This window comes from Megalobrama amblycephala, linkage group LG23 (assembly GCF_018812025.1).
Source record: "Megalobrama amblycephala isolate DHTTF-2021 linkage group LG23, ASM1881202v1, whole genome shotgun sequence".
NCBI lineage: Eukaryota > Metazoa > Chordata > Actinopteri > Cypriniformes > Xenocyprididae > Megalobrama > Megalobrama amblycephala.
Genome location: NC_063066.1, coordinates 8933489 through 8951569, shown reverse-complemented (window position 1 = coordinate 8951569; position 18081 = coordinate 8933489). Strand labels below are relative to the sequence as shown.

At 39.4% G+C, this 18081-nt stretch overlaps 1 protein-coding gene across 1 annotated transcript in view; it reads left to right on the top strand.

The window, feature by feature from the left end:
- The window catches only part of gpc3 (glypican 3), a 186129-nt gene that overhangs the window by 77337 nt on the left and 90711 nt on the right, over positions 1–18081 (top strand). Inside the window, exon 4 of the mRNA XM_048177130.1 lies at positions 15394–16082. Coding sequence (XP_048033087.1) covers positions 15394–16082 — 689 coding nt within the window. The remainder of the gene's footprint in view (positions 1–15393; positions 16083–18081) is intronic.

The following is an 18081-nucleotide window of genomic DNA, read 5'->3' as shown; positions in this document are numbered from 1 at the left end:
ACAACTGTTTAAGTTTTCTTATGACATAACCGACAGTGTTTACATGAATACTCTCCGAAATGGACATTCTGACATAATGTTGTGTGTATCTGTCCGTTCGGGTGCGAAAAGACAGGTGGGTTTTTTGTATCTCTGTTTTGCACCAAATAGAGCTCTCTCTTGTGTCATCATATATCTGCTCTTCTCTTTCTCCCAGACGTTTACATTTTTGATCGTTTTATGAGACATGCAGCAAGTGGATGCCAACTTATGTCCCGCCGGGTAGATCAGCACATTACAATTCAAATATGCGGATTTATAGTACAGGACATCAGCTCTCACTGGATCTCTTCCCAGATAGTCCCTCCCTAACATTTTCGTCTAGTTTTTATTCGTTCACGAAAATGTCAATAGATTTTTGTCATTCAAAGCTGGTTTTTACTCAGTCATTGTCTCGTTTTCATCTGTGAAAAAATGAAAAAATTAACACTGCCCTAAAAGTATGTGCTCTTTTTCTTAAGAGGTCAAAGTACTTACTTTTGAGGCTATAGCAAAATAGTAGGCAAGCTTTGGGACATACTACATCATAATTGTATCTTTAACGGACCATTCTGTCGCTTAGTTATGGGCATCCTAGGGGGCAGTCGTGGCCTAATGGATAGAGAGTCGGACTTATAACCCAAAGGTCATGGGTTCGAGTCTCAGGTCCGGCAGGAATTGTTGGTGAGGGGAGTGAATATCCAGCGCTCTCCCCACCTTCAATACCACGACTGAGGTGAGACCCTTGAGCAAGGCACCGTACCCCCAACTGCTCCCCGGGCGCCGCAGCAATGGCTACCCACTGCTCCGGGTGTGTGTTCACGGTGTGTGTGTTCACTGCTGTGTGTGTGCACTTGGATGGGTTAAATGCAGAGCACAAATTCCGAGTATGGGTCACCATACTTGGCCACGAGTCACTTCACTTCACTTCACTTCACTTCACTTCAAGATCCTGTCACCGTTTAACCCCCACATTCAATTTAACTTAATTTCCTACCGTTTCAGAGAGAAATGTAGTTGCACATTGATCTGCCAGTCATGTGTCTTTCATGCTGAGACTCTTCTCATGTGTTTGCATAATGATGCATTTAAAGGTAAACGTATATTTACAAAAGTTCACAATGCTGTTGCAGATGAAATATAATGTGGATAACATTGAACAAATATCTTTTCATCAGGTTAGATACTGATTATTAATTGCTTAAATCCCTTTTTCTAAACCTCTCTACTTAACCTTTGGTCTCCACATCCACCATGTTTGTAGTTTTTTAACACGTTTTATTTGTGTTTGTCGTTCTAATGCAGGGGTAGGCAAGTTCGGTCCTAGAGAGCCGCTGTCCTGCTGAGTTTAGCTCCAGCCTTAATCAAACAAACCTGAACAAGCTAATTAAGCTCTTCAGGATTAATAGGCAGCTGAAGGTTTTTTTTCAGGGTTGGAGCTAAACTCTGCAGGACAGCGGCTCTCTAGGACTGAACTTGCCTACCACTGTTCTAATCGAATCATCATCCAACATGCATTGAGTTGTGGGCAATATTAGCCGTTAGAGTGTGCACGGACCTGCACTTCGGATTCTATCCGGCAAAAGTAGACCATCCGGGCATCTTTGAATACCCATTTCAACATACTATGATTTAGGACACACTAATTCTAATTTCGAATACTATTTAGGATGGATAGTATGTGAATTGGGACGCAGCATGTTATTGCTTCCTCTTTTAGTTATTCACGCATTAATTCGTCCGCCTTTGAGTTTTCACTCCAATAAAACGTCGAGTGCTCCTTGCTCTTGAGGGACGAGCGTCTCTGAGATACATGTTGTGTACGATGTGTGTTTCAGATGGGTAGAATGAAAAATATTGCTTACAAATGGTTTTCTGTGGGAGTGTAAACCATTACCAATGGCCCTCATCTGTCGTTAAAATGTGTGTGTGTGTGTGTGTGTTTGTTTGTTAACTTCAAGATCTTGAGGAGCTTTAGCTGCAAGGTCTGGTCACAGTGGTGACTTCGGTGGATTTTTGCGAGGACATGTTTCATGTGTCTGGTATGCTGCCAGAGACTCCAGCAGTCTTTGATAGGGGCTTCAAAGCTCAGCCTGTGAGTGTCTCTCTCCACATGTGCTGGCACGTTCTCTGAGCACTCCATTCACCTGCTCTCCTTTCCTTCCAGATCACATACCGCCCATTTTCCCACCTGCCTACATATGTCCCCTCACATCTCACTTACACATTAACGTGTCATTTTGCATGGATGTGGGTGAATATCTTGGGTCATATTTCACCTAAAAATCACAACATATATATTATAAAAAAAAGTTTAGTTTTTTTGAGGAGCTTAACATATTAATAACATTATAATAATATTACAAAATTAAAGCTGCAAGCAGCGATGAAAGGGCCCTCGCACCCGGGGCAACCACCACCCGGTGGCCTTAGGAAAACAGTGAATAGTGGGTGGCATGCATGTAAGTGAGTAAATACAGTCGAAATATGGCAAACACTTCCTGCTGCCAACAGGTGGCGCTTTGACTATTACTGAATATTGCCATGTAGATGTCTTCAGGCTAAGACTATTATCAATCATGTGAAGTTTGGAGCAGATCGGACATTGTTTGCCTGAGTTACAACAACTTCCTGTTTCGTGGCATTAATTACATACTTTAGCACTTAGCCAAGTGTTGCATGATTTAATGTGTTTCTAGCATGTTTGGTACTTCATGGCATATTTAAATGTGTTTCTGGGAGTGAATTATTTTGCAAAGCATGCCATTTCCAGCAGGTGGCGCTATAACTAACTGAATATTGCCATGTAGATGTCTTTAGGCCAAGACTCTTATCACACATGTGAAGTTTGCGGCAGATCGGATATTGCATGCCCGAGTTACAACAACTTCCTGTTTCATGGCGAAACATCAAACTTTGTCAGGCCGCCATGGACACACCCTTCAGTGAAAACTCAAGATCTTCGCAATTTAACGTCACAAAGGCCTTTAGATTAGACTGACCAAATATGACCTTGATCTGATTAAAGCTCTAGGAGGAGTTTGTTAAAGTACAACGTCTGGAAATGGCAAAAACTGCAAAAATTGTGCAGAGAAAATTCTAAATATGTTTGTTTTCAGATTTCGTACCAGGATACTTTTTGTTTCTGTTACATCTGTCTACCGAATTTCAGACCTGTACGTGAAACTTAGCGTGAATGGTGCTTAATTGAAATTTTGTAGGTGGCGCTATCGAGCCATTTTGCCACACCTAATTCTGAAACCCATATCAGACATACATTTTCACCACTTCTTACGCTTGTGCGAAGTTTCATGAGTTTTCGAGCATGTTCGATTCATGTTCAAAAATGCGATTCATTTCGGAAAAGAAGAAGAATTGACGAGCAATTACAATAGGGTCCTCATACCATCGGTGCTCGGACCCTAATATCAAATATTACTACTCATTATAAAAATACCACCTCATATTGTTATGCCTCTAATGCCTCTTTTTTAGAATTGTGACATAATATTTTTGTACAATCAATTGTGACCGGAGGTGAAATATGACCTGGCAGTTTCATCCCTCTATAAAGGCAATTTGCTGTCTTATCTTCACCAGCTCACTGTGAGATTCTGAGATTCAGAAATCAATGCAATCCATACCAAGATTTAGATTAAGCGGCGCCAGGTTGTAGTATAAAGCAGAAATTTGTGTGTGTGGACCTATGGGATCAGCCATCTATTGTTAAGGAGCTTAGCAGCTGCAGTCCGACACAGAGGTTGTGGGGTTTTTTTCCTCTGGAGTCTGGACTCAACTTTGCCCCCTGTAAAGTCACAGAACAGGAAATCAATGTGATCCATACAGAAAAGTCACTGTGGTCACTCTGTCCGTGTTCCTGGCGCCAATTGCTGCATCCACTGACCACTTGAATTGAGAATTTAATAAACAATGAGGACTTTTGCTTAGAAAAGGTTTAAAAGGATTAATGAGTGAGAAATGAAGTTGATATCACATGCACATGCTGTGTTATACGGCCGATTTGATTCTCTAATAATAAGATCTAGGAGCGAAGGAGGAGAGAGCAGTTCCTGTTCTTTGGTTAGTCATCTGTGTCTTCCCAGAAGTCCATTTGTCAATGAGTGAGAGAGGTCTCTCAGGCAATGGAGATGGTTGAGGAGTGGAGAGAGAGGCGGAGAAGAGTGAGTGTGTTGGTAACCCAATGCCGTCCAGCCCGTGGCCGGAGCGATACTATCGGGACCTTACCAGAAATCCTTCTCCTCCCTTACGGGAAATATTATCCTCCTCTTACCACTCCACCATTGCACTTTTACAGCTTCCCGCACACTACTTCATCACCCCCTGGCATCTAGACCCTGACCACCCATTTAAAACCTCTCCGCAGGTGTGGCGCTCGAGTTACGTGGGCACTCTGAGTTATCGCACGCTCCCTCATCCTTCGTCTGGGCAAACAAACTCGGCCCTAATCAATGGAGCCATTCCGAATGCGTATAACTTACGGGTGATGTATGAAGAGCGTCTTGCTTCTGGCAGATAGAGACTTTATTAGCGTTGATGGTTCCAAGCTCTGTGGCGGTCCGGTGGGGGAGGGGCCAGGTGGCACTGCTTTCTCCCCCATCACTCTCCCCGGCGGCTAGAGGTGACACTCCATCAGGGAAATTGATTGGGCTCGTTGCATGGCTAATTTATTGATGATCTGCGCCTGGCGGGGATAATGAGTGTATGGGCCTCTGATGGATGTCCGAACTGCACTTCTGAGCAGCTTGAATTACCGCAGCGGCCCTGCATATGTCAGAACACGCAACTGGTTTAGAGCGAGCGCTCGCTGGATTGATGTATTGATTAAAGTCTAATCTAAATTAATACTCTTCAATAAATGTTCACCTTTTCAAAGTGACTGCTTTGATACCTGAAGGATCTGTGGAAAGTGGAGCGGGAACAGTGCATTTTCACTTCCTGTCTGAAGATAAAAAAAGTAGAGGAATATTTTGTGTTCCATACAAGTTAAAGTCTGTCTGCTTGTCTATCTTGTTCTGACTATCGTTCTTTCTTTCTTTCTTTCTTTCTTTCTTTCTTTCTTTCTTTCTTTCTTTCTTTCTTTCTTTCTTTCTTTCTTTCTTTCTTTCTTTCTATCTATCTATCTGTCTGTCTGTCATTCTGTTTGTCTGTCTGTCTATCTGTCTGTCATATCTATCTATCTATCTATCTATCTATCTATCTATCTATCTATCTATCTATCTATCTATCTATCTGTCTGTCTGTCTATTGTTCTGTTTGTCTGTCTGTCTCTATCTATCTGTCAATCTATCTGTCATTCTGTCTATCTATCTGTCTATCGTTCTGTTTGTCTGTCTGATCTGTCTATCATTCTGTCTCTATCAGTCTATCTATCTCTATCTAGTATCTATCTATCTATCTATCTATCTATCTATCTATCTATCTATCTATCTATCTGTCTGTCTGTCATTCTGTCTATCAATCTGTATATCTATCTATCTGTCGTTCTGTCAGTCTGTCTATCTGTTGTCCTGTCTGTTGTTCTGTCTATCATTCTGTCTCTGTCTGTCATTCTATCTATCTATCTATCTATCTATCTATCTATCATTCTATCTATCTATCTATCTATCTATCTATCTATCTATCTATCTATCTATCTATCTATCTATCTATCTGTCTGTTGTTCTGTCTATTGTTCTGTTGGTCTGTCTGTCTCTATCTATCTGTCTATCTACCTGTCGCTCTGTCAGTCTGTCTATCTGTCTGTGTGTCTGTCTATCTATCTATCTATCTATCTATCTATCGTTCTATCTATCGTTCTATCTATCGTTCTATCTATCGTTCTGTTTGTCTATCTATCTATCTATCTATCTATCTATCTATCTATCTATCTATCTATCTATCTATCTATCTGTCATTCTATCTATCTATCTATCTATCTATCTATCTATCTATCTATCTGTCATTCTATCTATCTATCTGTCTGTTGTTCTGTCTATTGTTCTGTTGGTCTGTCTGTCTCTATCTATCTGTCTATCTACCTGTCGCTCTGTCAGTCTGTCTATCTGTCTGTGTGTCTGTCTATCTATCTATCTATCTATCTATATATCTGTCTGTCTGTCTGTCTGTCTTTCTGTCATTCTGTCTGTCTGTCTGTGTGTCTGTCTATCTATCTATCTATCTATCTATCTATCTATCTATCTATCTATCTATCTATCTGTCCATTTGTCTATCTGTCATTCTGTCTGATCTGTCTATCATTCTGTCTCTATCTATCTATCTATCTATCTCTATCTATCTATCTATCTATCTATCTATCTATCTATCTATCTATCTATCTATCTATCTGTCTGTCTATCTATGTCTGTCTGTCTGTCTGTCTGTCTGTCTGTCTGTCTGCCTGTCTGTCTGTCGTTCTGTCTATCTATCTGTATATCTATCTATCTGTCGTTCTGTCAGTCTGTCTTTCTGTCATTCTGTCTGTCTGTGTGTCTGTCTATCTATCTATCTATCTATCTATCTATCTATCTATCTATCTGTCCATTTGTCTATCTGTCATTCTGTCTGATCTGTCTATCATTCTGTCTCTATCTATCTATCTATCTATCTATCTATCTATCTATCTATCTATCTATCTATCTATGTCTGTCTGTCTGTCTGTCTGTCTGTCTGTCTGTCTGTCTGTCTGTCTGCCTGTCTGTCTGTCTGTCGTTCTGTCTATCTATCTGTATATCTATCTATCTGTCGTTCTGTCAGTCTGTCTATCTGTCTATTGTTCTGTCTGTCATTCTGTCTGTTTATCTATCTATCTATCTATCTATCTATCTATCTATCTATCTATCTATCTATCTATCTATCTATCTATCTATCTATCATCTGTCTGACTATTGTTCTGTTTGTCTGTCTATCTGTATATCTATCTATCTGTCATTCTATCTATCTATCTTTCTGTCTGTCAATCTCAGTGTGATAAAACTGATATGTATAGTATTGAAAGCAGTCAGTGTCAACAAAAAGGTAGAAAAAAATCATGAAACATAAATAACAAATATTTCTATGGTGAAAAAACATCTAAACATTTTGACCTGTGTGGCTTTCACAATGACAAAAACACATTTTATTTTTATTTTAGAGGCATTGGTCAATTTACTGACACATTAACTTGGTTTTGAAGGATGAATTAATTGTTTGGGTGAGTTACTACATTTTGCAGACATGCAATAGAGTTCTGATGTTCCAGCAAACAGTTGTGACAATTGCATTTATAGTTTAGAGAATGTTAAAACCGTTTTAAAAAATGTGCCAAAGCAATTGAGAAAAACTGAATACTGAAATGAATAAGAAAAATGTACAATTCTAGGTCACTAATCAAATAAGCACATTTGTGACACTGACCTTTGTGAAATTTATGCTGTATTCATTACTGTAAACGCGCTTTTTGTTCATTCTTACAAATGGAAAATATGACATCCACTTTACATTCCTCCTAAAATGTATAAGAGGAAGCGAGAAAAAGTCCTTGATGAGAGAAGAGAAGTCCATTAGTGTAAAGTGAATATTGTGAACACCTTGTGCTTCCATGTTTTTTTGATCTTGTAGAAGAACGATACTGCCTTTATGGTAATGGCAATGAGGTGCTATTAACTTCAAATGCTCCTCATCACACACGAGGGCAGAACTATCATAACGAACACAATCAAAAATGGTTATTGGATGTAAACAACATACGAAACCTTTGCATTTACAGAATTTGCAACACTTTTATTTAATCTGTGTATTATCAAATGTCTTTTAGCAACTAGTGTTTAAGATACTCGACAGCTCACAAATCATATACAGTGACTTAAATGTAATATCATACATATTTATGAGTGTCTTAATTACTTCGTGCTCATAATTTTGGCCTCCTGCGATGTCATAACTCACTCTGCCCTTGTTGATTCATACTCCTTACACTGTGACTGAATGGATTTGGCTTGCGTTCATCTATCTGTTGGATCATAAATATAGCACCATCAGAGCTCCTTGGTTACACATCCATTGGCATTAATGATAAATCACCTGAGTGGTTGGAAATCAGATACCTGTGAAACATCCTAGTGCAGAGTAACTCTTATCTAAACTCTTAACCATGATTGAAGAGGTACTTAGTTTGTGAGCTGAAAGGATATATCATTTTTCTCTTTAGAACAGAGAACAGATGTGATGCATATGTAAAATTAAAATGCAACTTCATCCTTTGTCAATGTCATGTATGTTCAGTGATATCTCTCCGTCTCTATAAAAAGCAGGACACAAGCAACTGGATTTCCTCTGTGGTAGATATCAACCAATGGTGTATATTGCAGATATTGGCAATAAGTTTTTATTAAATTCAATAATTTCAGTTAAAACAGGATTAAAAACTCTTTTGGAAACAAATAGTCTGAATTGCCATATCATTTAATTTTATATAGTACTCAAGTAAATACATACTTTTACAGTAAATTGTTGTTAAAAAGATTAGTTTTTTTTATAAATATAAAAATATGAGGTAGGCTACTTTATAATTTATGGTACTAATCAGTTAAGGGTCATTTCTGAAAAGTCCCTGCATGATGCATCAAACATGATTATATTTTATTTAAAGGAATCGTTGTTTTTTCTTTCTATGCAATGAAGCTCAGAGGGTCCAGTGTTGTTTTAGTTTGTCAATTCTTCTTCTTAAAAAAGAAAGTAATTACAGATTTGAAACAACATGATGGTGATGAACTACTGATTGATGAACTATTTAATTTTACTTAATGCATTCTTTTTATGTGTTACCCTGATGGTGTTTTGTGTGTATGACCCTGTGCACTATCCATATACGATATTGGTCATTGTTTATGAACAGGCCACTTATGAAGAACTTTTTTTTTACCACGCTTTTTTTTCAAGGTTGTAAATTTCAATTTGACATTAAATGTGGTACTTGTAGGGATGTAAATTTACGATCATTCCTATGATCTATTGTTGTGTAAATTAACAATCAATTAATCGATTAATCATTAATACTGCAGTATGTGTATACTGCAATGTCACCGACATGACAGAATGTACAAATGCTCAACACGCCAGCTTCCTCATCCGAATGAAAAGGATTTTTTAGTCTACATGTAAATAAAATGCTAGCAGTAGGATTGTAAAATGAATCTATGTGATTATGATCATTTGATTTCTGCTGTACACAAAGGAAGATATTTGTAAGGATGTTTGTAACTAAGCAGATCTTGCCCCCCATTAATTACCAGTATATTTTTTTCCTACTATGGTAGTCAATGGGGGGCGAGATTTGCTTGAATACAAACATTCTTACAAATATCTTCCTTTGTGTATAGCAGAACAAAGAAATTTATACAGGTTTAGAACACATTGAAGGTGAGTAAATTATGACAGAATTTTCATTTTTGGCTGAACTATCCTTTTAAGATACAAACCATATTTTATTAGTTCAGTGGTTGAACCACTTGAATTTGGATTTAGAAATGAGTCCACCACACTTACCCATCAGTGAACATCTCTTTGAGCTTACAATTTTGATAAGAAACTCCTTGTCAAATGGCATCCTCATCCAGTGGTGATTTGCTGTCAGACTACTACTGGACCGGTCTAGTAAACTCAACCACCATATTCACCATTGCTCTGTTTTTTTTTTTTTTTTTTTTTTTTTTTTTTTGTAAGATATTTGTGCTCACCCATTAGTGGACACCTGATACTAGACCTGCCCGTGGACCCATAGCCCAGATCAGACACAGGAAACAAGAGCAGACTGAATTCAACGGTGATCTGTATGACCCCTCTGCTCAAATACAGCATTGCATTAAGAGAGCGAGATGCTCTCTCCCACTGTTAAAGCTCACTATGGCTTTGTAAGTGATACAGCGGCTTTTGTCTGCCTTACACTAGGCTTTGAGAGAGATTGATGAAGGAGAGAAGAAAGAAGCAGAGCTCTCTCTCTCTCGTTCTCCATCTTTTGTTCTTGGTGGCTTGGGAGCAGACACCTCAAGATATTAGTAACACAAAGCTGCAGGATGTAGTCTTTGTGTATGCATGATTAAAAGTGAAATTGTGTGACTGTATGCATTTGATGGGTTGCGTTATGGTATTTGGCAGTCATATAGATAAGTTAGAGATGGAGTCTTAGTCTTGTGGTCTTGGTTTTAGGCCTTTTTAGTACACTAAATGTTGCTTTGGTCTTGGTCTGACTCTCTAATCTGATCTGGATTTGGGTCTCAGCCTGTGGTCACAGACAAGAACGCAGTCCATAACATCATGCTAAACGACAGTGTTAAGCATTTCATTTCATTTCAATGCAATGTAATGTAATTTAGTTATAACAACCAATCCTAATGAGTAAGTAGGCTAAACCACAAATGAATATTGTATAACAGTAAATAAAAAGGGAATAATCACTTCTGAATGGAACGCTCCCAAAGTTTCATTTTTGTCAGTGGTGGAACACACACGCTCAAGACAGTGAAACTTGCAGTGAGTGACAGATTCAGTAATAAATGAGGATGTTCTAATATTGTCTGGATGCTTGCTTTCTGAGTATAATTTATTCAAAATTTGAACAACATTTTTTTTTGGTTTTCATGCTCCGAAGAGGGCCAAAATGAAATTGACTGTCTTGATTTACTGATGTATAAACATCAATTAAGTAAGTTTTAGATGTGTAGCCTACATAAAGAATATAGCATGCAGTTGTCCTACACAAAAAAGGTATTTTATTGTAAATTATTTTTATTTATTTAAAAAAATAAAAATAAAAAATTATTTGCCACATTCATGCAGCCCTAGTTTGCAGTGGCTTGGTGAACACTGTTAAGTAAAATGAACATCCTGGTTCTTGAACAAACAATACAACGGTCAATACAAAACTAGACCCTTTTGAAGTTCAGATCCAGACACAAAACTTAGCCCAGGACCTTAGCCTGGGTTAGTAAAGGGTTAGTTCACCCAAAAATGAAAATTCTATCATTTATTACTTACCCTCATGCCGTTGCACACCCGTAAGACCTTCGTTAATCTTCGGAACGCAAATTAAGATATTTTTGTTGAAATCCGATGGCTCCGTGAGGCCTTCATAGGGAGCAATGACATTTCCTCTCTCAAGATCCATTAATATACTAAAAACATATTCAAATCAGTTCATGTGAGTACAGTGGTTCAATATTAATATTATAAAGTGGTGAGAATATTTTTGGAGTGCCAAAAAACAAACTTATTTAGTGATGGCCGATTTCAAAACACTGCTTCAGGAAGCTTTGGAGCATAATGAATCAGCGTGTCGAATCAGCGGTTCGGAGCACCAAAGTCACGTGATTTCAGCAGTTCGGCGGTTTGACACGCGATCCGAATCATGATTCGATACGCTGATTCATTATACTCCAAAGCTTCCTGAAGCAGTGTTTTGAAATCGGCCATCACTATAAGTTGTTATTTTGTTTTTTGGCGCTCCAAAAATATTCTCACCACTTTATAATATTAATATTGAACCACTGAACTCGCATGAACTGATTTAAATATGTTTTCAGTACATTAATGGATATTGAGAGAGGAAATGTCATTGCTCCCTATGGAGGCCTCACTGAGTCATCGGATTTCAACAAAAATATCTTAATTTGTGTTCCGAAGATTAACCAAGGTCTTACGGGTGTGGAACGACATGAGGGTGAGTAATAAATGACATTATTTTCATTTTTGGGTGAACTAACCCTTTAACTCCATCTCTGATATATGGTTTAATCTCAAATGTCATTATAATTTCTATTTTATATTCCATCTTGTGTGTGTCACTGTTAATTTAGAAATATAAATACTGTTGTCTGTCATGATGAATGTATTGGCATGAGATATTTATGCTGGTGCTTTTGCAAACAGCATGAGTTGGTGTGCTGTGATGAACGTGTTTGCATAAGAATTGACGTGCGTGTGACATTCTGTATGTGTGTCTGTTGTTATTTTTTAACATGTGAGCGTGTCTCCCCGAGCGTCCTGTTTGGGATTCAGTGCATCTGAGAGCTCGTTGATCACAGAAAGAAGTGTGTGTGGTGTCTGCTCGGCGGGTAAAGTCACAGCGCAAACTCACAGTGAGCCACAGAAACGCTCGCTTCTGTCCCCAGCTCAGCACACACAGCCGCGACGCTGCATTACTGCTAACATCAGCACTGAGCACTAGACACTGTCTCCCTAAACACCACATTACTCACCCTGGTATGATAAATCTTAGGAAAACACACCCAGACATCATTCATTGACTGTGTATGTGTATGCCGGCTGATCTCTAAGCCGCTTTGTTGTTGTATGCCTCAGTGGGAATGTTCAAAATGCCATACTACTCCTGGTTGCAGTATGTATACTGTGTGTGCACAGTATGTAAATGTATGCCTGTAGGCTATTGAATACCCAGGTGACTTGGTGCATTTGCCAAAATGTGCAGCGTGCAAGCAGAGCGCACAGCGTGAGATGCTGTATCCCACAATGCAATGCGCTCCACTTGACCTTCCATTTTCAGTGTGACAAATGAACCCGAGGCAATATTAACTGAGATATTTAACCTCTGTCTTGACTCATCATTTGATCGGACTGCCAAAAGGTTACATTCTTTAAACAAAATGGGATTAAACATACATAATAAATGTATACTATTGAGATTAATATAACTGGATTCTACTCTCTAATGAGGTCATATGACGACTATGTAGCATACTGTTGTTTGAAATGTTTATCCTTAAAAAAATAGGCAGCATATACTATAGTATATTGATAAATATATTTACAAATAGACTGTATATTGTGCTTAATATGCAGTACTCTAATTCAGTAGTTATTGACTCTACTTTTACAATGCAGATTGGAAAAATTGAAAAAAAAATTGTGGGTAGAATACTAGTTTACAATATAGCTGCAAGCAGCTATTAAGGGGCCAAGCACAAAGAAGAAAGCAAGTAAAATCATCAGTAAAATATAGCATTTTATTTCATATACTTTATAGTAGTTGCAATTTAATATTTTGTTCAGTTATAGCCCCGCCATCAGGCGCAATCCCACCACTTTTTTTATGTGTCCTCAGAGTTTGCTCATAAATAAGTACAGTACATAAAAAATGATTGATAATTACCCTAAAATTGATAGCATTTTTTGCCACTTACTATCAAAATCTTGGCATTTGGGCATTAAAGTATAGCCAACGACATATGTTTCCAAATTTCCTACAGTGCTTTCGTCTCGATCGGACTAACAGTTTCGAAGATATTCGCGAACGTTGTTTTAACGCTAAATCACAAAATTGCGCAAACCATAAGGTGAAACCTAGCATGTTAGGTATCATGAATCTAACAAGACCAGTTTTATCATTTTTGGCCAAACCGTTCGATAATTTCAAAAATTGCCATTTTTGCTATCTCCTGACCAGTAGGTGGCACTGTGCCGAAACGCAGCATGTAGCCTTAGGACATGCTTGTGAATGCATGTACCAAGTTTGGTCTGAATACGCTAAAACGTTGCAGATATAGAGCCTCATTTGGCATGCTCTTCTTCAAATTTGTTTGCGCATTATTCGAGAATGGTTGGTTTTGTCAAAAAGCTTTTGATAACTTTTGGCAGCATAGTCTGAAGATGATCTGATTTGATTTTCATGAAAATTGGAGCAACCATCTAGGAAGAGTTCGAAAAGTTTGATGATGGAAAATGACGTCATAGGGTGCAATCAAATAAAGGAATCAGAGGAAAAACGAAAATTTGTACAAATCATTGTAGCCAATAACAGACATATATGTAGAGCGCATGAACACAATGGCCAATCAGAGGTGTTTACGAATTCGCTCAGCAGCACTCAAAGCGTCACATTTTTAAAATTTCATGACTTGGTATCAAAGTCGGTCCTTTTGACAACACTAATGCGAACAAAACATTTTCGTGCTGTGCACACTATGCGTACTGTATGCTACAGATATAGCATGAGTATTACCGTAGTATGTAATTCTGAGCATAGCCAGTGAGAGTGTCTAAAAGCACCTTGAGACTTTTAACTGCTCGGTGATAAAGTGCTAAGTGATTTCTATCTCATCTCAATCAGTGCAATCCATAAACTCCTCCAGCATGTTGTGCTGATGTAATATCCTGTGCCCCTGAGAGCCGGACTCCCAGGGAGAGATGGATGGGGCTCTTCACATATATGGCTGTGAACAGTCTGCTCGGCAGCATGCTTATATCACGGCTCTGCAAACTAAAAGGGCTAATTACAGACTCCCCACCTCTCAATCACCTTCACCTTATCTGGATGAAGAACTCAAGGCCTTTTTTCCTCTCTTTCACTCATATTTCTGTTCTCTGTCATTTTTTCTCTCTCCCTATAGCCTTTATTTTTCCTCTTCACATGCTCCTAAATCCCCTCAGCCTCTCGTCTCTGGTCTCCCCAGTTGCCTGGGTGGGTTCGGTAGCAATCCCTCTTTGCCGGCGTGCTGATAAGGCTTCACTGAGAGCTTTCAGATGATACTGATTATGTCTCTTCTCTTTGTGCTCTGTTTTCTGAAAATCTCAGCATCTCTCTCACAGCATCCTGCACGGATGAATGAACGCCTTTTAAAGCTATAAGGCTCTTGAAAAGCACCCTTGTTGTTTTAAAAGGACATTGTGGATTTCATCTGGAGAGGAAGCTTTAATTCTTTCTTCTTTTTTTCTCACTTACAGTCTTTCAGGGATTACGATTGTGTCTGTGTCTGTGAGGAAGAGATTTTGTGGATTATTGCGTCTTTTCATTTCATTTTCATTGACCTCTCTGCATCGGTAAAATTTTAAGAGTGTCAATGAATAGATTTGATGTGTTAGATCAGGGGTGCCTAAAGTTGCACTAGAATCCAGAAGGTTCCAAAACAAGCGCTCCAAATAAGACAAAACGCCCTAACACGTCATTTATTCATATATTGTTCTCTCTCTTAAAATGTAAATGAGCGTAAATGACAAAATCATTGTATGTGTCTAAAGGACTTAAGTCTGTCACACAGAACACAAGCTCATTGATGTAATCCAATTGTCTGCCATTTTGGCCCAAGCCTTATTCCTGGTCTGAGGCTTCTGTAAAATGTGTACTTAGGATTATGTTTCAACTAAATTGAATGGTGCATCTCTCAAATAGTTTAGTTTACTCTTGAGAAAAAAATGTACCAAGGCTTGACAGTGGTGATCCCCCCTTTAAAGGTGCACCTTTATACCTTATTTACCGTACCTCTTATTTACACCTTAAGTCCGCTAAAGTTACTGCCTAAGTGACAGCTTTTGTACCATATTTTCTGAGAGTTGGTGTATTCTGTCATCACCCTTCTATTCATCTCTTTCTTTCTGTCTTTTTTTCAGAGGCTTTTGACATGGTGCTCCGTCTGGGTCGTAATTCCACTCTGACGCTGATACGGGAGGAGTTTCCCGGTTTGGGGGCTGGAGCCAGCGGAGCCATATCACAGTTATTCCTGGACATGTCTCTCTACATCCTGGGCTCAGATGCTAATGTAAACGACATGGTCTCCACCTTCTTCTCCCGCCTTTTTCCTCTCACCTACCGGCGTCTTCTTGGCAACGGGGCGGTGACGGGCATCTCGGAAGATTGTCTCCGTGGGGCCTGGCGGGGAGCCTCTGCTTTTGGGTCGTTTCCCAAGATGATGATGACCCGGCTGTCTCGCTCGCTCCTGGCCACTCGGGTGTTCCTGCAAGCGCTGAACCTGGGCATCGAAGTGGTCAACACCACCCAGCACCTGCGGGCGGGCAGGGACTGCGGGCGCTCGCTGCTGAAGCTCTGGTACTGCCCTCACTGTCAAGGCCTGCTGGAGGCCCGGCCGTGCCGCCCGCTGTGCGTCAGCACCATGGGAGCGTGTCTAGGGGGAGCGGCGGAGGTGCAGCCTCACTGGAAGGCATATGTGGAGGAACTGGGGACACTCGCCACTGCCATGAAGGGAGAGCAAGACATCGAGGCCGTGGTGCTCAGACTGCATGTCATTATCAGACAGGCTCTCAAACAAGCTGTGGCGACTAAAAGCAAAGTCAGCGCACAGGTGAGTGACACATGGTCTCAGAAACCATGAATTTGAAGCGCTGTAGGCGATTCCAGCCATTTTGCTAACTTCAGCCATTTTGTTAACTCTCTGTCTCCAAATTCTCAACCTCCAAAGACATGTCAGCAAACCCAATGTCAGCAGACCTGAATGAGTGAAATGACTCGCAGGGATTTTTGATTGGCTACATTTCTGATTGGCTGATTGGTAGCTTAGGGCTATCAAAATAAAGAAAACAATGCACTTATTTCAGTAAGTGCATTTACATGCAGAGTTATAGTCGAGCTACAGTGCGTTTTTGTGCATTTTGCATGTTCATTTGTCTGTCTAACATGGCACAATTCCAGTTCTTTATAACAATTCCCATTCCTTAATTGTTACATTAATGATTCATTAAATAAATGTAAAACAATTATTGCAAACAGTGTGTTTACACAGACTTTTCAGTCTTTTTTAATGGCGGGGTAAGTGCAATCCTATAATTAGCCTTTACTATGTATTAAACAACAATACTAAACAAATAAAATTTGGTAAAATTGGTTATATTTATAAGATAACAAAGCACATAATGTGTATATGTAACAATTAAGTATTTATTTTACTTAAATTATCTTAATAATAATTATTCTTAATTGAACTAAGGCCTAACCCTTGCTTCCCTATCTGTGAAACCATGCCATTAAAGGGATAGTTCATCCAAAAATGAAAATTACCACATGATTTACTCACCCTCAAGCCATTCAAGGTGTATATGACCTTCTTTCAGACGAACACAATCAGAGATATATTTAAAAATATCCTGGCTCTTCCAAGCTTTATAATCGCAGTGAATGGGGGGCCCGATTTTGAAGCTAAAAAAACCCATCCATCCATTGTGAAAGTACTCCACACGGCTCCTGGGGGTTAATAAACGCACTCTGAAGCCATTTTTGGGTCAACTAACCCTTTAAGTTATTAATAATGTTTTTTTTTTTTTAAATGTGTGGTTCTCCAAAAAATCATCTTAGCATACACATGCATTTTTCAAAACCATTCAAAACTGCTTTCAAAGAACTACAGAGCCCCTAAAGGGACATGGTGAGAGGGAAAATTATATTTCAGTGCTCATGTGTTCACTTGCAAAACTTTGCAGGTGAACGCAAAACTGGTGATGGGAATCATTTGAAGTGGAGAGAAAAACTACGCAAGAGAATGCAGCTTCTTGCGGAACGCAATACTTTTGTGACAGAATGCAAAAGTTTTGCGAGGAAATGCAAAAGCATTTCCTTCCATCTCACATTTCTTTCCATCACCACATACCTTTGAGTAGAAACATTTCAGTAACCATATGAATCAGAGTAAGTTTGTCACAGGATAGGTGTTTATTTGTGGAAAAGTGCACAATTCTCCCCTCGTTTCCCTTCGTTAAGCATTTCGGATGCGTTTATCTGGCCGGTGCTTGCGTAAGAACACTCTAAAACATTTTTACCTGAACGCTTACTCCCTCGCTCTCCAAGAACCGACGAACCTTTCTCACTGATGGCCCTTTTACGGGGGCAGGAGAAGTTTAAACAGCAATAACACACTCCAGTTGCTAGCGTATGTTAGCGAGATCAGGAGGGCAAGTGCTCATGAAATATTGAATGTGAGCAATGGTGGAGCTTGTTCTGCTTTTGCATGACGGGGACGACTTACTAAACTTTCCACTTTAATACCCAGCTTCCCGTTGGCGTAAGACACTCACACACTCGCTTACTGCAGCGAAATGCACTCACATTATTCATCAAAGCTCAATCTCCACTTATCCCCTCCTCCGCAATGTGTAAAATACTCCACCTTCGATTCGCCGGTACAGTGTGGGTGTGCGTAAGTGTGTTTATGACTGTGGTTGTGGTTGGATCACGCAGTATTTGTGGAGATCAGAGAGGCCTTTGATAAGAGGAATATGAACATGTTATTTTTTCCTGAAGGGGTAATCGAGCTGCTTGATGGGGCTCCTGTGAAGTTTTAACAGCGGGGT